The sequence below is a fragment of the Diadema antillarum genome, unplaced genomic scaffold (genome assembly GCF_040938485.1).
Source record: "Diadema antillarum isolate AM-2024a unplaced genomic scaffold, OU_Dant_1.0 seq00000463_RagTag, whole genome shotgun sequence".
Classification (NCBI taxonomy): domain Eukaryota; kingdom Metazoa; phylum Echinodermata; class Echinoidea; order Diadematoida; family Diadematidae; genus Diadema; species Diadema antillarum.
This window is the reverse complement of record NW_027271434.1, coordinates 1,214,240-1,237,298: the sequence shown is the minus strand read 5'-3', so window position 1 is coordinate 1,237,298 and position 23,059 is coordinate 1,214,240. Positions and strand designations below refer to the sequence as shown.

Below are 23,059 nucleotides of genomic sequence, written 5' to 3'. Positions count from 1 at the left end.
AAGCATAAAGTGTCTTATTCAAACTACATTGCATACTTGAACACTACTCACACACTGTTAGTTCAGCAACATACAACGTAATTACACTGAAACCATACACAATTTTCAGTCAACAACTTGTTCAGTTATTGCAAGATGACACTATAGAGGCAGTCTTTTGTACTGAATAGGTTTACAAACATCTCAAATGTGAAGTTATTGATTGAAGATATTGCTAATTTTCTTTAAATGCTTTTCGTCAATGCTGCATATATGATTTGAAAAGCCTTCACTAATCACTGACATTGTCATACATCCAAGCATGACCCATATGTGATACATGTACAACATGTAATACTAAACAACTCATGACTGTAATCCTGAGAAATCAGAAATGCTTACTTCCTCTGCAATAAACAAAGATTTACCATGCAAAATATTAATTACTGATCAACCGTAAATTGTCAACTTTTCAAATATAAGGCATAGCTCAACAGTGAATAGGAAATCATCAGCAAAGTGTGGGACATAGAAGGAAAGTGGTAATTGTTTACCAAATAACTATTGCTGACTTTTGGACACCAATGCCTAACCTATCACTACATATACATGTACCTAGTAAATGTGTCTCAAATCTTGAAAAACAAATTACAATGTATTATGAAACAGATAGCTCATTGTCAGTACGCTTTGTATGATAACCTATGAATTGAAGAAGTTGGTTTGAAGAAAATAAGATGAACTTATACATATCTGTATGTACAGGTATAAAAAATGAGGGGGTTGCATTCACACACTCGTTTATCACCATATACGTTACACACAAATATCTGCCATATACTCAAGCCCCCTGAACTGTCTGCGACTGCTTCTGCGGCTGCAAGTGTATGTATAAGTGTGCAAAGTGTGGCATCTTCGTATGTGTGTACATTGTATTTATTTTTGCCTAGTTCATAGATCATCTTTTGACCTTCCTTCTCCACAATTTAAAGACACATGGAATGGGGACTCAAGAGAGCGCTGTTGGATGGCATGATGGTTCTGTAGGAGGTATAAATATAATATTGATCTGATTGCAAATGAAATACTATAACTATGCCTGTCTACATTGGAATGAGCTGCCCGACAGTGTTAAAACCAATCCACTACAATTTGTAATGAAAATACATCATATCTGGGAATGTGCTAATTTCACACATCTTGCAGCCTTGAGTACACAGAATGCCTACCTCTACTACACAGTCTGGCATCCAGGTAAATCATCTTTAACAGATCTTTTTTGGCAGTAAGGGTGATAACACAAATCCAGTACACTGTCAAATGTAGACCTACTACAGCTGGCAGATTAATCATAATTTTGTTACAATTTACTGGTACACTGTAATGATGTGTGAGAGTGTATATTAATTCATGGTTACCAAAACAAAGGTATGATTCAATTCATCATATCATTGCATACCCTGTATCATTTTTATTTTGTCCTCCCTTCTCATGGAATAACTAGTTTAAATACCATGTTAACTTACTTTTTTTCTTACAGCCAATAGTTGATTGATATGTGGCATACCTTTGCAGTAAGAGTAATCAAAATCAATAGACTGTATAGTACAAGTAAAACAAAGAAATTAAAGGAATGTTCAATGATAGAGAAATCACATCCACAAGCCTTCTGATTCTAGTTGTCTGTTCAGGGAATAATTTTCCTGGTATCGCATCGCAGTTTGCTATGCACTTTTACACCACTGCTACACAAACTAATTTTTGTGTAGCAGTTTTCTTTCATAGAAGTGTGCAGGATGCTATTTTGAAATATTGTTTATTAGCTGAAACTGCTAATAAAATTTGAGTTGGAAAATCATTCCCTGCTGTTTTACCCACAATCTCATCACATTCAGGCATTGACTTGCCCACTGATAAATGCATTTTTGGGAGAAGACTTTCCCCTCACAGGATGAAAAAGGATGTGGAAGACTTTGGCAATCTTGAAAGTGGTTTTTGACTCCTGCCGACTAGTAGCCAAAGAATTCTTTGAGGAGGCCTGGGACATCTTCCTCCTTGTAATCTTTTACCAGGAAATTTTTCCCGTCGTGTGCCCCTCGCACCATGGCCGATAATCCTGCGAGTGAAACAAAGACAGTGACAGATGGGTTGAATAAAACACAAGGAATGTTCCAAATACTGGGGTTTCATAAAAGTTATTCTGGAAGGTAAAATATCAACAAATATACAGTAAACTAAGAGCAAAATTTTGAAACCATTCTTCAAATAAATGTAGTTTACACCATACATCATAGAAGAGATACTCCATAGACTTTCAATGCTTTAAAAGTAGATCTGTATTAACTATATTGATGATGAAATACACTCTACTTGAAGAGATATCTTTCGAATTCACTTCTAGACCAAAATCACAACTGCAGATTTGCAATAAATATGCTTGACTACAATATTTCTGCACTCTACATACCATCAGTCATATTCAAGTAATACATGAAAATATGAAGATCAGCCATAAAGTCTCAAATGCCCCTAAAAATTCCTTCAGACAGACACCAAAACTTGTCTCCTATGCTTCTTTTCTGGACATTAGTTGAATGAAAATTTGATCTATTCTCCTCAAGCGATAAATCATAATAAACATTGCTATTGAGTGGATGTAACTGAATCCAGTTGTGATCCTAGCTCAGAGAAAGTACCAGTAACTCATTTGACTCACGTCTGTCATCTCCAGGTCTGAAGAGGCACAGGACCCTCTTGTTCCATGCCACTGCTCGCCCTAATTCAAAGCCGACTCCCATTGACGTCTGTGTCACCTCTGCCACAACAGCTGGTGGTGAAATAAATGGTGATGCACCGAGATAATCATGAACTGGAAACTAACATGTGATTACATTTATGAATTACACTTATACTGAATGACCAAGATATAACAGAAGTAAATTTTACCATATTCATCTTTATTATCTTTTGTTTTCTTTCAATCTCTATGATTTTTTTTTTTTTTTTTTTGGGGGGGGGGACGGAAAAAAAATCATATAAGTTATTATAAGCAAGGAGTTAGGTCCAGCTTGAAATACAAAAGTGTAGCATCAATTCATTGGGATTGATCTATTCTGTCTTTTGCTGCTTTTTTCCATTTTTTCTTAGTTTACAGTTTCATTAGCATGCACTCTCGCAATATGGCAATGACAAGAATAATTTGTTTATTAGAGTTTGGTATGTTAAGTATAGTCTCTGCATTATAATTGGCTAACATACTAGTATTTCTAATTAGTGTGTCCAATACAGAGTGTGTCTTAATATGCAGACATTTTGCGGAACCCCTGAACACTTCCCACCCCCACCCCCATTATGAGCCTGTACTACATGTCTGCATAGTAAGGTCAAATGAGAGTTAATTAAAGCCATACTCTCTAAAAAAATTGAGTGAAAATATTCACTCTTGAAGGAGTGAATACAAAAAAGAGTGAATTTAGAGTGAATTTAGAGTGAAAATGTTCATTTTCACTTGTTTTAGAGTGACGTCAGGGATCACTCCAAAATCTTCGAGTGATCCCTGAGGTCACTCCAAAATGAGTGAAAATGAAAATTTTCACTCTAAATTCACTCCAATTTCACTCTGAATTCACTCTTTTTTGTATTCACTCCTTCAAGAGTGAATATTTTCACTCAATTTTTTTTAGAGAGTAGGTGACGTAAGATTTGTCTCACCATCAGAGTCCTCAAGCCACTCCATGTCTTGCTCGTAGATCTCCACATCCGTTTTGGCTGCAAGTAAAGCAAATGGTATCAAAACATACTACTGTAATATAATGATGCAGGTACGATGTGAAACACCAGGGGTACAACATGTAAATGGTCTCTTTATTCATTTCTTATTCATAAACTCAGTGTTTATTTTGTAATATGCATCCATCCATTTTGAGGAGCTCTGGTGTTCCTACAAAAATCAATATGCTTACCACAGTCACAAGATGTATACACTGTTACTGTCATCTATTTTGAAGATGCTACTTTGGGTAGAAACCAGTAACACAAAACACATGAATTCATTAGTCAGGTATATCAAATCAGGAGACTCAAATTTTTCCAACAGCACTGGCCTGAGTGGCCTCAATCAGAGGGTCTATGTTTTGCTAGGTCTGCAGGTTATCATCTATTCCACTTACATGTGACAGCAGCATCCTTGTGGCCAACATGCTCGGTCAGAACCTTGCCGTAATGCTCCAGTTGCTTGATGATTTTGGCGTAGAGCTCTGCATCCTGCCTGCCGCCCCGGATGCTTCCACAGAAATAGATTTTTAGAGGGCGGGAAGACATTTTGCAGTGTATGCTGCCCAGTATGCTGAGGCTTCTTGAGGTGGCTACCAACAAATTTTGTGTACAGAGGGGGGGGGGGGGGGGGGGAGGGGGGGGGACATTACAAAACATCAATTTAATATACAGTACTCATGGAAAATGACCAACAAATATAGTACAACACTTTTAAGAATTGTCTGCATGACAGCAAGCTTTTCTGCTGTTACTTGGACATTTTAGTCTCATTTTCTATTTCCTTTGTAATATTCAGACCATCTCTGAGACAATAAAATTAACACGGAAAAAACACGGAAAAGCACGGAAAAAACACGGAAAAAACAACATTGGGTAATATTCTCTGCGAAATCTGGAACAGGCAGGTCAAGTGCTCTTTATTAGGTGAGAAAAGAAAAAATGTGTTTAATTTTCTTTCTATGTTCTTTAATTATATACTGTAAAACATGATATATTCGCGGCATGAAATTTTCGCGAATTGGAGCCGACAGCCTTTTTTGTGGCATGAAATTTTCGCGAACTGCTACTGGCGTTCAATGCATGTAGTGTAGACAAAAACTTTCGCGTGCATTTTAATTTCGCGAATTTCGACGCTCGCGAAATTCGCGAAATTAAAATGCACGCGAAAATTTCTCATTTTACAGTAGTCACATAAATACCAGTAGTACCTACTGTTTTTCGTAAGTGACATCATAAACTACTTAGCTATACAAACAATGACAAATGTAGTTATTTAATCTAACTACGACCAGCAGCCCAATACGTATATGCGTATGGGGCTGCTGGTCGTAGTTACTCCTAATCCAATGATGGCAGTATCAAAACTTAACACTTAAATTCATTACATTTAAATTGGTTGTCCTAAGTTTTTTTTCTTCAAACTTTGATAGATATGTTTTTGCTGTGTATCGGGTATCTTCCCCTTTGAAGAGTAGGATGCCCTAGACTAGTACTAGTGAAAAATCTCAAATTAGAATAGAAAGCAACAACAAACCCACTTGCCACATATCTAATTGACACGATTTCAACTGTCACTAAATTCAAGGTATCTTTGTAGATCTAAAGGCCACCGCACACTACACGATCAGACTGGTCTTAAGTCTTCAGCCAAGCTGGGTCTTAAGACCAGTCGTACGACCGGACACCGCACACTATAGACCGATTCGGGTTCGTTGAGGGCAGCAGACAATTTGTGGCACTGGGCGCAGCCATGAGCTCATTTTGAGGTGTCTTAGCCAACCCCCCCTCCTCTCCCCCACCCCTGGGCAACATGTTTATCGCGCACTTGTAACAAAGGTTCGCGCACTAAGCAAGCGTTCGCGCACTCAGTACGAGAGGCCTATTGGCTAAAACGACCATGCATCAGTTTTTCATTCGGCGCGCGGAAGGGGGTGGGGGAGAGAGATGGGGGGGTCGGCTAAGACACCGCGTTAATGGCGCTGCCCATGCCAAAAATACACATAGCGCGTCACAGAATCGGTCTATACGACCCGACTGTAAAGCGCGTGCACTGCGCACTGCATGCGCCTGCATTTTACTGCATTGTGAATGGCTGAAAGCCTACGACCAGTCGTAGAAATTCAACATGTCAAATCTCTACGACTGGCGCTAAGACCCAGTCGTACGACTAGAAAATGGCAAGACTGTGACGTCACACTTCTAGTCTTAAGGTCTTAAGACCGGTGAATCGGGGCAAAATCGTGTAGATCTAGCATGTTAGTGTGCGGCGGGCTTAGGAATAGCCACAGAAATCTGATTTTTAAGGCAAGAATCGTTTTGCATGGCTCTAACTAATGCTCATCTAATCAAATTAAATACAATGACTAGAACTAGGTAGGGGTTCACAAGGCCGGAGGCCGGAGGGGTATTAATGTTTACACCATGGCCTGGGCCTGGGCATAACGACGTACGGCCGGCCACGGCCAGCATGGGACTAAGGACATTAAACGTCATTATTACCGGTCGGGCGGTATGACTAGGAAACTAGGCCTAGCTCCACCGGGCTGTCACCAACTGGAAGGTCATCGTCAGACTACAACAGACACATGAAATATAAATACAAAATGGTAACTCACTCGAACAGATACACTTCAAAACTCTCTGGATGGTACGACTTTCTACGAGTGTTGAATGTGCGGTTTTGAATGGTGCAGGTACATACACAGGGACAGGAGGTCACTGTGCACTGACAGGTGCGGTGGTGGTATGGCAGGTGGTGGCCAGTGGTGGTGCAATGCTCTGCTATCATACTCGGCATGCACGGCTCGGCGGGTCGATTCAATTCCGCGCGCCACTTAAAAACAGCGCACTAAAACGCGCGCGGAGGGAGGTACGTGTCTCCCTCAAAGAGGTTTATCGGCACTCCACCACCCACCAAAGAGCACTGCTACTTATTTTCGTCTTCTGCTGATAAATCTCTACCAAAGAGTATCTACTACCAGAATCAGTAGGTCTGCCATTGATGTAATATCATATCGATGGTGTATCCAAGTGACCTAGCCCTCACCAGATAGTCATTAGTTTTTGTGAAGTGGGTCATATTAATCAACTTGCATTCGCCGAGGTCAATATACCCTGCGTCTCAACTGCCGGCGCTTCTATACTCGATGTAAATCATTGATCTCTCCAAGCAGATGATAAAGCGTCGCATCCTAGGTCTCAAGAGAGAGCTGTTCCGCCCCGAAATTCTTTAAATTTTGAATTTTGAATGGAATCCTGGCCTTGTTTGGAACAGCTTATATAGGAAAGATTTGGGTCATATATCTGTTCTCCTTGACCCTATAATGCGCCATTAAAAATATAATGTTTTTCCCCATTATGAGCACATTTAAATACTTTTTGCACCGGGGTTGAAATCAATCTATAGTATCAGATAAAGTATTCCACTTGAGTGTGTTTTAGCGTGATTTTCTGCTTTAGTAGCTAAAGGAAAACCATAACCCAAAGGGCAATGTGAATTGAAGGAAAGCAGCAACATTTAGAACACACCAGTGAAAGTAAAATTGATGCAAAAGTTATGAATTTTTAAAGTTTTTGTGCTATGTAATGACTGAATAATAAGACAACTAGCGTTCATGATATCATGTGTGGACAACAATAATAAAGAAAATCTAAAGAAAGTTCAACATACTTCCACTTTTCTAGCTTAATGAAAGAGCACTTGGCTGATTAACCTCATTCAGAATGCAGGGGGAATGATATTACCCTTAACATATGTCAGTAACAAATTGATGGAATGCGTAATTTTCATGAAAAATTAATTTTTGAAGAAGTCTTCTTTATATTCATTGTATTGTTGTCCACACAATAATGACGCCATAAACTCTAATATTCTCCTTATACAGTCATTATAACACCAAAACCTTAAAAATGCATGACTTTTGCATTGATCGTCCGATTTTCCTCAAACGTTCCTGATGTGTTCTATATAGTAATAAGTTGCTGCTTTCACTAAATCCACATTGATATTTGGGCTTTGTTTCCTTTAAGTGTATTTTTAACGCTGCATTTGGTTTGTTTTTCGATGTAAAGCACACACATTCATTGTTGCCAGCACATTGAAAAAAAATCATCGAAACCATAACTGCAGCAGGGCTGCAGAGGTGGTCTTTTCTGCTGTGAGAGCACTTTATTGTCCTTATAATATATCAGTGACGTAGCAGTTCTGCACCACTTCTAGATTGTGATGAATATGACACTGAAGGAGTGAAATTATTTTCTTCTCCATATCTAAAGATCCCTGCTTAACCTTAATGTTCTACAGTGTATTCGTTTAATTACACTTTTGCCGTTTTTCAATAATACAATGATAATTAATGCACCGGTAAATGATGTTCTCTTAGTTGAACTAAAGCTTGAGATCCACAAAATTTATCTTAGCATCATATTGCAACCTACATATATTATCTATTTACGATGTCGTGGACTTTCACAAAGATCTGTTACATCAAACAAAAGGGCATTTTGTGTGTACCTCCGTATTTATGCATGACTGTTGTGAATGTGAGATTGGAGAACACTATCATTTATCCCCACAGACATCTAGTTTATGGAAAAGATCTGTATTAGGTGGACTGTGACTGTGGATGTTAAAGGCATGCAACATGTTGTATTATGTATTATACATACATATATATATATATATATATATATATATATATGTGTGTGTGTGTGTGTGTGTGTGTGTGTGTGTGTGTGTGTGTGTGTGTGTGTGTGTGTGTGATTTGATTTTCAATGAAATGATTTCATTTTAGTTTGGTATAACATATTTTTGTTGCTTTTTATGTATAAACCCTTGTGAGTGTGAGTAACATGATTAAGTATAGTCAAAGAATATATATATATATATTTTTTTGTACATGTCAATACTTCCTCGTGAAGAAATGGTCAGTAGGATTGATTTATAATCGAGTTATGTTGAAGAGAGATGATTGGCAGTATAAGTACACACTTATGTACGCACAGTATAAGCTGATAATGGACATGTGTTTTGAATGGCATTTGTACCGTTCTACGTTCATGTTACACCCAGAATGGGTTGATTTATGAATGATTTGAATGAAATCAATAAAATATCATTGAAAAAAAAAAAGTGACCTGGACTTGTCAGCTCTTTACCCTACAGGGACTTTACCCTACAAGCTTTGCCTTTTGGTGGGACCCTCCATTTCCATTCTAGTCTTTGTATTATGTATTTGTATATACCTTAGAAAAGGAATTCCTGTTGTTACTCGTGATCACATACATGTATACGTTTTCTTTGAAATTGTCACAAATACATGTATGTTCTGTTAATGTATTGTATATTATTTTCTTTGTTTAATCAATGGAAATGGAAATAAAGTTGAAAGTTGAAGCTCTACCCCATCCAAAAACCGAGACTGGACTTTAAGGCAAGTATGACATCAAACTACATTGTACCATCACAATTACCCATATGTAAATATACATTGTGCGTATAAATGTATATATACATATATACATACATACATACATATATGTGCGTGTGTGTGTGTGTGTGTGTGTGTGTGTGTGTGTGTGTGTGTGTATGTGTGTACAGGGGTGAACATTAGTGGTGGCACAGGACCACTAAACTTGTTGTTGGGCCACCAAATTTCCAAAAATCCAAAATGATATTCTATATTTCCATTTATTTTGGGCCACAACATCTCTAGTGAAAAAAGTCAGTGTTGAGCTGTGATATAACTCATACATATATAGGTGTGTGTGTGTGTGTGTGTGTTCAAGGAATCTGTTGTCTACGTGCTGGTCAAAAATATCACCAGCGGAACAGAAAACTTATTCTGGAAACTCATCATGGTGTACACCAACCACTGGTGATATATTACGATGATTATTATAATTCTCTCTCAGCCTGTAAATCTCTTAACAATAAGGCAATATGCCTAAAAAATTTTTGCATTGACAATTACGAGTTGGTGTCTAGTATAAGTTTCCAAAGCATCTTTACTGTTCACCGGCTATTGATTATAAACATGTACATATATGTGGATATACATTTAATTGAATTTTCTGCTTACACTAACTTTAGCGACCATATATGAACAAGACTGAATACCATGATCACCTAGAAGTGTGCAGTGCAAGCAGTAGTCCTTAAAATTCACAACATCAAAAGGAAGTCTTAAAGTCAGAGACCAATGTTGAAGAGGAAAAAGTAGTGTATTTTCATTCAAGTAAAGGACTATGTACAATTTTTAATGAAGTCACCACATGATGTACATAAATCTACTTTAATTTGCTGCAGCAATGTTTCTTTCACTGTTTCAGCAGCATTACAATATTTTCATTTCACCTTTACATGACTTCTTTGTAAGTTTTTGATATTTTTTTCTCAAGCTAAACTAAAACGAAAACAATTCCTGAAGACGTTAGAGGAAAACAGTATCTAGAACATTGAATTTCATTTTCTAAACAGATTCATTAAAATTAAGAATGTTTTTGAAGAAACACTAGTCTCAGATATACAAAGAAAATAACATGCCTTACACATACACACATATCTTGATATCAGCAAATAATTTTTCAAGTCACTATTAAAAAGAGGAACCTCATTGCAACAAGCTGCTTGGACCTGAAATTTCCTCATTAAATTGGGTAATGTTATACAGCAAATAAAAACAAAAGAATATAAAAGGAATTCGGGCCTGTAAAATTAACCCTTCAAACAGCTATTTCGCTTTATTCAGTCTTACTCAGGTTCCACTGATGTTATTTGGTCAACTTGAACATGGAGGTGACTCTCTCTATCCAACAAACTGTTTGACATTTTCAGTGTACATCAGGAACATCTTTGCAAATCAGTTTTTATGCAAAAAAACAAACAAAAAACAAAATATGGCACATAATATTATGCAGACATCACACGGCATGGGTGACGATTCTAAAGATGAGATTGCAGTTCAATTTTTTTCGTCACCTTGTCCCTGATGAAATCAATCTCAAATATGAGATATGTGTATGTCAGTATGAATTTCTGTAGTCAATTTTGCAATTGTCTGCAAAACCACAACAGGACAGAATAATGCTTCTAACAATGACAATAAAAAAAGAAATTTAAGACCACATTATCGAGAAACGAGCCTCAGTGTCAATCGGAATGTCAATTGCTTTCATTTCATTGACCACTTTTTTGCATGTTAAACTTGTCTACTGGTGGATATTGATTACATACGTATTCTCTGCCACATGCATAAATTTGATCCTTGGATGTTTTGAGTATTACTCACAAACCAACCCTTAGCCCATCATAGCTGGCCTGTTCAAGTGGAGTGTTTGACTTTCATTAAAAGAAATAAAAATCTGCAAATACCTACAGAAAGTATGCCCTCAGAATTTGTTCTTGACCGCTAACTGTTGAACTTTGACACAAACTGTTTAGGTTTATGCACACTTGGTGAGTTTCCCCGAGTATGTGTAATGCCAACGATGGGAAATTTACACCGCCCCAGCCCATTCTAGATGTGACCCAATATTAAACATCTCTAACACAACTTAGTTTGCTTTCATTAACCAGATTTGACTTAATTTCAAGCAATGGCTATTGAGTTATGGACATGATGCAGAATATGTAACACCATGTCAACATGCATTGTTTCTATATATGTAGTGAAGTAAAGACTCTCAAGAAAACACACCACAAGATAAGTTTCTAGGAATGAAAAAAAAAAGTGATAAACTTTGAGAAATTGAAAAAAGACACAGATGTACACACTATTTGAGGTTACAGAGTGAACTAATATGGACTGTTTTATACAAGAACATAATTATGTCAATGATAAAAGTTTGAACAAGGCTTCAAGGTCTTGATCATGATACAGTACATGCTGTAAGGCAAAAATGCACATTGTGCCTCTCTTACAATGTTCATTACAATGCATTGTGTTTATAATGCTACATAACAAGTGAGCCACATGTTTGAGTTTCCCGTATAACAAACTACAGAATAAATTTTGATTCCTGAGCCATTGTCAGTAAAAGTCCCATCAATAAATTAAATTGGAGAACACTACAAAATTAACTAAGAAAATCAGAGTATACTCTGTAGATTGAACTGCACCATGACTTCTCATTTCTATAAATATTTGACAGATGAATTTGAACCAATCACATATTTTGTCAATGCAAACAATCAATCTCTGGCTGCCACTTAACTGTCCCGGCTAAGATTGACTGAAATATTTCAAATATACATGTACATAGCATGAATGACTTTTAGGGTGCAAAAACAGGTGCTCGTATCACACAAGCACCTTTCTCTTTTCTTTTTCTTGTGCGACCATGATGAAATTCCAAAAGGATGCTCAAACAGCTTCCACAATTTTCAAAAATTACCCCTTTTGGTGTACAATTTTTTGTGAACTGAAGGAGGCCAGCATTTCATGAGATACTGAGAAAGCACAACCTGCGTGTGAAACTTGTACTAGCCTTCACACTGCAAGCACAGTTTCTCTCCTTATAGTATATCTGCAGATATGCCAATACATGGATGATGACAAATTTGTTCTGCCTCAAGCAAACTTTCAGAGAGAGGTCTTCCATTGCCTTACATACAACATCATTAACTTCGGCTTCAGAAAATCTTCTCAAAGCTTGACTCTGTTCCCCCCCCCCCCCCCCTCGGTTTTTTGTCATCCATGTTTTGGTACATCTGCAGATATACTGGTACCAACAAATGGAAGGATGGAAGACCAAAATGTCTGCTTCAAGCACAAACCTGGACAGAAGTCTGCAAACATCTCGCATGCAAGAACGACAAATGTAGCTCGGGAATTGTTTTTCTCCAAACCGAAGCTATGCAGCTTCTCCATGGAGAATACTGTAAAACCAGAAACATGAACATTTCACAAATTGGAATCCCCAGCCTACTCCGTGGCATGAAACTTTCGCCAATCACCACTGCTACTCAATGCATAATGTGAAGACAAACATTTTTTTTTTACTTTTGCCAATTGTGGCTCCTCTCGAAATTCGCGAAAGTTTCATGCATGCAAACATTTATGGTTTTACAGTATGTTGATGTCCTCTGCTGACTTCATAGCTAAGTGCACTTAACACAACATGGACTTGATGGACTAGCCCGACATTTAAAGGTTCTTGGACCAGGAGCTGACTTCTTTGTGGTGACCTCTTTGCTCATGATCTCGTAGTCCTCATCACTCATGGGGTCGTAAATACTTGGAGAGGTCTCGTCAATCTCATACCTATCATGAAAACAGGGTGAAAGGACAGATTATAAATTGCTGCCTGTGATCCTCATTTGTTTGTTTGTTTTGTTTGTTTCTCGAATGCAGGGACCGAATGACATAAGTGGTCCATCTTCATCAGAGTCTTTGTTTGTTTAGTATTGATGACATGTATAACAGGACCTCCGTTATCTGGCCACATGGGGACCGGCAGGTGACTGGATAATCAATTTGGCTGGATAAGAGAGATACAGAAGCTCAAATACAGCACTTTCTAACATATCATGCGAGGGATATACACGTGTATACACATGTTATTATCAATTCAATCAATATTATGATTATCTGCATGACATCGTCATGAAGCATATTTCAGAAATGATACGGAAATAAAACGACATACAAGTAAAATGTCCCTTCATGCATTGTTTGTTTGATATTGACCAACAATGATATTAATATTGCGACTCATCGAATACTGCCGCTTCATTGTATTGTAACCACTGCCGTGCACTCGGTGCTAGTGATAAGCGCAGCACCAGTCTTTGACATCATCTGATGAACTGACTTAAAAGTTACAGTCTGCGGCGATGATTGGAGTATGTGCATTGCGTATTTGCACAATAATGGTTGAACGTGTGATTGTTTTAAGTGAGACTTGGAACAAAAAAACATGAAAACATTACAAAAAGTAAGCCAGTTGACATCCGGCTAACAGAGATTCTGGATAATTGGTAGTCATATATTCAAGGTCCTACTGTATTAGCAAAAGACCAATCAATCTAATCTGTCATTCCGCGGAAACAAAGACATGAACTACTATAACATAATAGCAAGCATAATTATTTGCGTGCTTTTATTTTCACCCTAGTTTCTGGTTGTGCAAAATGCGCGAAAATTTCAACATCAAGAAAATTTCTAATTTTACAGTATCTGAAACAGAATGTCAACAAATGAAATCTATATTCATTAAAACAGGAATGATGTTGCAGCTTTCACTCAATCCACTGGAAAGGACACATTTCCCCAAAAGAAATTGAATGGCCAGCTACTTATTCCAGAGTACAGACATGTCTGTCAGTTTTGACAACCAATTTGGCATGAATACAGAACAAAACGTAAGTTTAACAAGTAACAAACGGCAGGTTAGCTGTGACATGTGCATACATGGAAAACATGGAAGATGTTTGTATCAAGGGATAATTCAGGGTTGCACACAAACCAATTTTTTCTACTGGTCCAACAAGTCCCTGTCGGACTAGTATATACCCAGTTTTTCCATTTTCACCGGTCTGAGCATAAAACTTACTGTACACGTCTGAAAAAAGAGGGGGGGGGGGGGACGGACCAAGACTTGTAAAGCATATACCCTGTTCCCTGGGATGGGGCCCCCATGCAATTTACATGTGGTTTATGACCTGGTGGGGAGTGAAGGAATGCATACATACTGTGTACATGCATTCCTTTGCCTGGTAGCCAACATTTATTGATCGACTCTACTTTCATGAAAATCTACACAAGCCTGGCCTGCTTGCATGGCATGATGGCATATGTGTCAAATTTCCCTCTCATCCAGCCTGATGCATTGTACAAGACACTGATGATTTAGACGCTGATGGGCCAGCAAAACCTGATACGATCACTTGCGTAACACTTGTGAGAGAATGTGATTGTCTTTCAGGCTTCGTTTATCTAACTTGAGAGAGAATCACGTTTCAACACGCGTTTGGAACAGTGTTTGCAAATGTGGTTTGAAACGCGATTCTCGGGGAGCCGCATTTATCTAACCATCATACAATCGCGATTCGAATGGTGTCACTGCGCAGCTGCTTTGCGCCGTTTGACCCGGGAAGTAAAGGTCAACTGCATACCACCAAACATGCCTCCTCAGTCACACACAAATAATGGGAAGAGAGCACAACCGGAAACAGCTGGGATTTGACCTTGAGATATAAACGCGTTTCAAAACGGCATTGCATTTATCTACTTACAGAACGGTGATTGTGGTCTCAAACGTGTTTCAAAACGCCATTTGAAAGGCGTTTCAAAACGCGTTTGAAAACACGGTTGCGTTTATCTAACCCCTGAAAATGCCTCAAACGCGTTTAGGATCGTGATTCTGCCTCAGAAAGTTTTTAGATAAACGCAGCCCATATCTTCCCTTCATCGAACTTTTCCTTTTTCGACTGGCTCCGACAAAGACTTATTTATTTTATTTCTTTTATTAATTCTTTTTTTTTACTGGTCATGTCAGACTAGTATTCCTGAATAGTTACTTGATCGTCTTGATCGTCAGACTGGGCCAGTGTGCAGCCTTGGATAATTCCACGCACAATAATAGCTGGAAATGACACAGAATGCACGTCATGCACAGAAATGATCTGAACAATGCAACAGTGAAATTCCTAACAAGAGATCAGGGAAACAAGGGATGTTCATTCATGAACTTACTTCATAACTTTGGTGAAGAAATTTGCTGCAGCTGTGTTGTTCTTGAAGACTGTGATCATTACTTTCTTCATTTGTGTCCTGGAGGAAGAAAGCATCATTGATTTAACATCAAGGCACACTCAAGTTATAACTTCAAATGACTTTGAAAGGCACAGAGATAAGATCACATACACATGAATGAACAAAAAAAAACCGTGAACCAAAACTGTTCCCTTTCAATAAAATTCTTTAATGTGACACTCAACTATCGAAGATGAGTTTAAAGTGAATGTAACTGCTCAATAGTGTGGATACAGCTAACCCTGATATTATCAAAAGATTTTCGTTTCCAAACTATAGTAAAATAATCATGCCAGGTGTAAAGCTTTAGTGTGTCTGAAGCAATTCTCAATCTTCTATTCTACATTTTGAGTTGTTTTTTTTTTTCAGAATTCCATCTTAAATTTTGATTTAAAAAGGAAGCCTTCATAACTGGCACATAGAAATATGGAAAAATGGAATTACCATCTATGCTCAAATTTGTTACACTTTTTATCATATGCATTTTTTATCTCTTTGTCATATATCTTTCCTGTGATACATTCAAAGATCATCCTAATGCAAACTTTTTTGTTTGTGATATTCTTTTTTTTTTCAATATTAAAACTGACCTGAATGCAAGGAGTTCAAGGATTTGCATGAGACGCTTGCCCAGTCCTTTCCTTCTTACGTCTTTTGTAAGCTGGATTTCGTAGCTGGAACCATGATGGATGAAAAGGAGAAAGGCAAAAAGACGAGAGAGCTGATAAAAGTGACATAATATCAAGATTCACGTCTGAAAGGTAAACCATCTGTGTTAGTGTTCTCATTCAGGGACAGAAACACCAGTACAGTGCACTCCCGTTAAAACAAAGTCCTCGGGACTGGCAGGTTTCTTTCGTTATGACTTATATCGAAATTTCTCTATAACCACACAAATACAATATGTGATGAAGACACGCAAACTATGCGTATATATATGTTGTTTATTCAACGCTTATATACACCAAAAATCAATGTTAATTGATGTGCCATCTCATTAATTTCGTTGAGACTCTACAATTCAGGGACAGAATAAAGTTATTTGCACTTTCATGCTTAGTATGAATACACATGAATGAAAGTAATGGTTTAGGACTCTGTTACAGTTTGTGATACAAAGGTCAAATTATTCCTAAGGTTTGTTATTCCGAAGGTTCATTTATACCCAAGATTTGTTATATTGAAAGTTTTCAAGTCCGAGACTGAAATATGGTTCTTATTCGTTAATCCACGAATAAAAGAAATGTTCAATATTCTGAAAGATTTGCTAATCGGAAACGGTTTGTGCAACAGGGAGGAAATGCACAGCAATTTCTATTCAAACACTGAAACTTGAAGTTATTTCACACCCATGCAGAGATGCTCTGTTAATGTTTGTTCCATTACGTAATTTGATACGTGATCCCCGCATTTTATTATAATGGAGCACATTCACAACTTGTGAAATTGTCTTACAAGTCCTAATTCAAAAATCATACTCACAAAAATAAAATGGTCAAATACATTGATTGCCTTCCCATGGCAATACATCACATAGATTCATAATACAGCTTTAACAATACTTTCATGGTTGTGGAACAGGTAACATCCCCAGTAAAGACTATATCACAATTCTGATTATGATAAAGAGATATTTAGCCACTTGATTCCCACAATGCATTTGGAATTTAAAGTGACATTTGAAAGCAGTCTGCTATTTTCACATGTATTTGCTAACATCCACAGATTTGAATTTGCAACATGAAAATTTCTATCAGAAGTTAGGTATAACTGTAGAAAAAAAACTGCCAGCCAATGTTGCAATGAGAATTACACGCTTGGTTTCCACTGATTTGGTATAACTCATTGTATGTTATCATTCCCTTCACACACCATTTTGTCCATAGATATTACCAATCACAAAAGCAAAAATGAGCAAATGCATGATATTGGTAACAAAGAATCATCAGATACTACGAGTATATCATCCCATATATAATGCAAACCATGAATATGTATATAGTGACTTTCTATTACGGCACTTGCTTATCAATTACATGAAGTTTTTTGTCTAGATAAATTTCATACAATTCTAACCAAAAGAAAAATTATGATATCATCGGTCTCTCACCAGTAGATGACCTCATCCTCATAGTCCATATCAAATCTGAAATGGCAGAATCCAACCAGCTTGCCGTCGTCAACTGTCCTGGCGACCAGATAGCGGGCTTGCTCATCCATCAACTCCTCCTTCTTTTCTCGCTCCTTCCATCCCCATTCACTGGACTCGTAACTGTGGATGGGACAGGCAGAGATCGGATATCAAGATAAAAAACTTACACTGTCATGCCATGTCATATCAAACTCTGGTAACAAGCCGTCACTGGAGCAAGCAGATGGAAAAAAAAAGAGCTTTCTCATCACCTTTGGTTTTTACATAGAGTTCTTTTTCAATTGCAGGCACTTCCACATGCAAAGTTGTGAAGACCATCATTTCTCAAAGAAAAGAAAACACAGAAAGTTTCTGCATCTATTTGTGTCCTCAAAGCTTGCGACTTCAGAGCTTTAGAAAATAATAGTTATCACATGGAGAAAAGCCGCTCTGCATACGCAATGACAACCTGCTTGTGGCAAATAAAAATGTGCAAGAGTTTTTGTAGAATATGCTCTTCCAACAGGTCTAGATACAAAGAAATGTACAGCACCTTTTCTCAATCACGCCTGTTGAAGCATATCATGACTCAAAGAGTACTTATGTACAGAACAACTCGCATGACACATTTGTCCCAAATAAAAGATTAAGAAATATTTGAAAATACTAAGAGTTGGAATTAAGTATTACAATCGTTCTTAGTTTTAAATCAGGCTGACTGCTGTGTTTTTAGTGGAAGGAGACTTACAACGACTGCATATTGGTCTTGGTGAGGTTGAATATCCAATCTGTAACATCCTTCTCCAGATCTGTCACCTTCTTGCTTTCTATGGATACCGACAGCCTGGGGAAACATCAAAAGTTAGCACCTAACGTTACAAGTGTCCAATACCCTCACACACACAAACACACACACACACACACACACACAAACAGAGATCATAGTGACTGAAAATTTATGATTTTTGTGATTAGGAAAAAGGAAGCTTATGCTTATATAGCAGTATATTGCACATTCTTTGGTCATGGTATCATTTCACTGAACTTCTAATAACCTCTCCACTGTTTTTACTTGTATTCATTTTGTTGCACACATAAGAATTCTTCACCATTAGTGTAGTTTATCAATAATTTCCTCTTATGGTATTTTACCCAAGTTTTATACCCAAGTTATTACCCAAGTTATATACCCAAGTTTATTATACCCAAGTTAATATCGATATGCATGACATGTGGCTGACTTTCACACATTCAACAAGGACCCAGCTATACCTGTTGATACCACCATCAATCATGAGTAAATAGCCACAAAAATAAAGAGAATTTAGCTTGATTAAAAACCTCACCCATTCTGTTCATATTTCTTGAATGGCGGCGCCAAGCTCTCCATCGGATCATCAAGTTGATTAGCTGCATCGACAAGAACCCTCGCTGCTGCAAACTTGGCTTGCTCCTAATGTGACCAAGAGAAATCACAATATGATTAGGCACGCCTTGGTACCCGCCGGGTACCATGGTAATATTTGCTTTAGTCAAGTCTAATGTATCTTTGGAAAAGTACATGTGTAGGCAAACATCAACAGTTTGTTGATAATATGGAACACTTATTTTTATTGATTGCAGTTTCATATACTGATGGGCAGTGTCTGAACGGATGCAGGGGCAAATCCAGGAATTCTGTGAAGGGGAGGCACCTTTACAAAATTGGGGGGGGGGGGGAATAAATGTGCCCCCCATGATTTTTCTCTTTATTTCTTTTGTTTTAACCCATTGAGGCACAGTCCCAAGTATACTTGGGCAGGAGTCTATGGGAAATGCATCTTGTAGAAAAATCAAACCGCTCTCGATGGGTTAATGAAAAATAAAGAGGGGATGCTTGCCCAGTGCACCCCCCCCCCCCCCCCCCCCCCGATCCGCCACTGCGGATGGGTACTGTCAAACGAAACCACAAGGGATAGCATGCATTGTAATTTCATGAATTTTGCAAGAGCCAAGATTTGCAAAAGTGTATAGTTCTTGTCTGCACTATACGCACTGAATGGCACTGAGTGGCAATTCACAAAACTTTCATGCCATGAAAAAGGCCATTGACTCCAATTCATGAAAATTTCATGTTGCAAAAATATCTTGCTTTACAGCATATGAAATAGAGAAATAAGTTTTTAAAAAATTGGTGCATTAAAACACTTATTCAATTTTGGTGACTTGCAATAATGTTCATGCATGAAACTAGCTCCATGGTTGATGAATTCCTTCCATTAACCACTTGAAGAAAAGTCCAGTGTATACTAGTACAATGTACTCAAAGTCTCAGGCAGGTGTCAATGGGAAATGTCTTTTATAACAATATCAGCTCGTCTTTATGAGGTTATAAAAAGAAGGATCCAGATTTTCTTCATCTTACCTCTTTCCGCTTCTGCTTCCTCTCCTTGCCCTTTGCACTTTTACGCTGAATTTCAATAAGAAAAAAAGAAGAAAAACAGACCACTTAATAAAAAATGATGGCTTTCTATTATTAAATGATACTGGCTGCGGGTTATATTTTGCAGCTCTCTATCTATCTAATCACCAGACAGCAAAGAAGTTATTTTTCATCATTTGAACATACATATAGGCCTATAGTCTTACTCAATGTCGGAAAAGATTAAATTCTTTACGTTACTCCAGCTTAATTTTGCCATTCCACTCTACACTACCCCAGGCTTGTGTTAGCGTACGTAGGGATACACACTGTCCAAAAGAATTGCCAAATATATGTGCGTGTGTGCATCCGTGTGCATCAGATTTACCTAACATGGTAAGGTTGTGTACAGTGGTAAATGGCAAAATAATATAGTGGATGACATATGAGAGTCTTTCCCAATCAAGAATTATGACCACTGAGATTTAAACGAATTGAGTGGCTGTCTAGTGTGTAAAGAACAAAATAAATTCCTACCGATTGATCCATGACATGTTCTTAATTTTTGTGGTACATTAATTTTTGCATATTTTGCGCTACTTCTGGCTAGCACAAATTTGAAAACCCATGAAAATATCTTCAAAATTTTCTCTGTAAATTCTGAATCAGTCAATAAATTGCGCACCGCGAATTCAAGAACCCACGAATATGTTTTTGAGCCGCTAAGGGCAAAAAATCACACAAAAATATTGATGTTTACAGTACACAATAGCATTACGCCTCATAATTTTCAGCATTTTGCCAGTGTCGACCTGTGCATAGTAAGATGTTTTAAAATGTAAAAATACATAAATGTTGTATTGTGGGTTTACACATGAACATAACTATATAGCTACGAGTGACTCCAAAATAAGGAAGGAACAGAGGAGGTGTGTCAGTCTCCAGCTCCAGTGTTTTATTGCAGGCTCACTGTCTCCAGTCATGTACCAATAAAGATATTTCATTTTTATGATGAGCAATATTGTAAATAGGTGAGAATGTTGGAATGCATGCTGAGACACATGCTGAAGCTATGATCTGCATAATAACATATGGAACAGGCCAATAGCATGTGGTTGCATGAGGTTACATAATACTGTAAAAGTGGAAATTTTCGCGGTGTTCAAATTTTCGCGCATTTCGCACAACCAGAAACTAGCGCGAAAATAAAAGCACGCGAACATTTTTGCTTGCCATATGTGCCTGTGCGTGATGTCTTGATTCCGCGGAATTAAAAACACGCGAAACTCTTCCGACCCGGCCAAGCGCGAAAAATTAGTCACGCGAAAATATCCACTTTTACAGTATGACTTGCCTGGGAGTCTAGACTAGACACAACATGATTTGCATATACATGTACAGTCAAACCTGCCTTAGCGGCCACCTGTCTATAGCGGCCACCTGTCTACAGCGGCCACTGAAAAATCCCCCCGAGAGAAAAGCCCTGTTAAAGACCCTGTGTATAGCGGCCACCTGTCTAACGCGGCCAGCGGCCACAAATTTTGTTTCCCGCGGTAGATTTTAACCTGTCTATAGCGGCCACAGAGCCGGTAATTCAGTTTTTTTCTGATATGTGGCCGTGCCAGTCATTCATGGGCAACGTTCAGTGATCATCACCTCTGCATTCATCACTTATTCAGTCATAATAATGCGCTAGTGTTAAGCTTTCTTCACGATTGTACAACATGCTACTGTGCAACTTCATAAACACCGGGATTGTTCAATGCATGAAACACATGGCACGTGTGCATACTTACGCATGTACATATACACTAAGTACTTATAGATGTATACGATGATACGTGTACATGTACATGTATAGGCAATGCACACATGTAGTTGGATAACCTGTCTATAGCGGCCACCTGTCTATAACGGCCACTTTTTTCGTTTCCCTTGGGTGGCCGCTATAGACAGGTTTGACTGTATATATGCAATGTATAGACATAACAATAAACACACAGTTGTATGAAGTGTCACATATATATTGCATTGACATGGCCATTAAATTTTACCACAGATACACCCATGACAACCCTACACCATTGTCACCTCACCGCATGCCAAGACAGCTAGTGTTAGTGTACACTACACTGAGTTGGCTGTATACAACAGCTATACACCACCAGTGAACTTGCAAATAAAATGGTAAATGATGTAGCACAACACTGGTCTGTAGCACCAGCAGATGATGCATATTCGACGCATCAGGGCATCTACTGCAATACCGCCCCACCATTAACATCAAATGTCATCATCATCGTGATCATCACATCATGTTCTTAAAGTCAGCTCAGTTTGGATTAATGCAACCAATGACAACCAGGCAGTGCAGTGCAGTAGGCAGTACGTTAACAGCAATCATGCACTTTATGGCCCTATATTATCGGTGCGAGACTTTACCCTAATCGAGCAGTATTAAATTGTAAACTCAAAATTAAATTAAAATTAAAATTTTACAAATGTTCGTGACAAACCATGCATAATGCTTGCTTTCACCAACCCGAAGTTTTGACTAGAAAATGTTAGCTGTGAGATACTCATTATGTTACTTATGATCTAAGTAAATAGATTGATCATTGGATTTGAATTATTGTGATTACAGAAAGGATTTAGTAACCTAGCCCTCTACATTGTACTGTAGGTCTCTAGCTAACCGTGGTCCATGAGCGCTAATTAAATGTTTTTATTTTTGTTAGTGAACCTGGTCAAGAGGAGTCGTCTGGCTGTAGCAGTAAAGTAAAAATAATGAAAATAATTCATACTTACTCCCATGTTTGGTTCTTTACAGATTCGCTTCAGTTACTACCAGAGAGAAACGGCCAGAGAAACTGGTTTGTGTCGAGTGAAAGGCGACTTCTGACTCTACTTTGACGTGCCTAACTGTTAGCTAAAGGGGTCTAACGTTAGATCTAACAGTTAATTGATTGAGGATTGGGCTAGCTCAGCTCTCTCTGCGTGCCTCTGCTGCGTGCGTGG

The 23,059-nt window shown here is 38.0% G+C and overlaps 2 protein-coding genes across 2 annotated transcripts; both read right to left on the bottom strand.

Annotated features, from left to right (window-relative positions):
- Nucleotides 1–1,865: 1,865 nt before the first annotated feature.
- Nucleotides 1,866–6,400, bottom strand: LOC139733217 (5-hydroxymethyl-dUMP N-hydrolase-like). Its single transcript, XM_071644056.1, has 5 exons — nucleotides 6,369–6,400; nucleotides 4,149–4,343; nucleotides 3,691–3,747; nucleotides 2,696–2,806; nucleotides 1,866–2,095 (listed from the first exon to the last, which is right to left on the bottom strand). The coding sequence occupies exons 2-5, from the start codon at nucleotides 4,297–4,299 to the stop codon at nucleotides 1,989–1,991; spliced, it is 426 nt and encodes a 141-aa protein (XP_071500157.1). The 5' UTR covers nucleotides 4,300–4,343; nucleotides 6,369–6,400; the 3' UTR covers nucleotides 1,866–1,988.
- Nucleotides 6,401–12,535: 6,135 nt separating this feature from the next.
- LOC139733216 (N-alpha-acetyltransferase 40-like) lies at nucleotides 12,536–23,033 on the bottom strand. Its single transcript, XM_071644055.1, has 8 exons — nucleotides 22,850–23,033; nucleotides 20,045–20,089; nucleotides 18,987–19,093; nucleotides 18,389–18,484; nucleotides 17,620–17,781; nucleotides 16,100–16,183; nucleotides 15,450–15,527; nucleotides 12,536–13,016 (listed from the first exon to the last, which is right to left on the bottom strand). Exons 1-8 carry the CDS (start codon nucleotides 22,853–22,855, stop codon nucleotides 12,854–12,856), a joined length of 741 nt encoding a protein of 246 aa, XP_071500156.1. The 5' UTR covers nucleotides 22,856–23,033; the 3' UTR covers nucleotides 12,536–12,853.
- Between the last annotated feature and the right edge of the window lie 26 nt (nucleotides 23,034–23,059).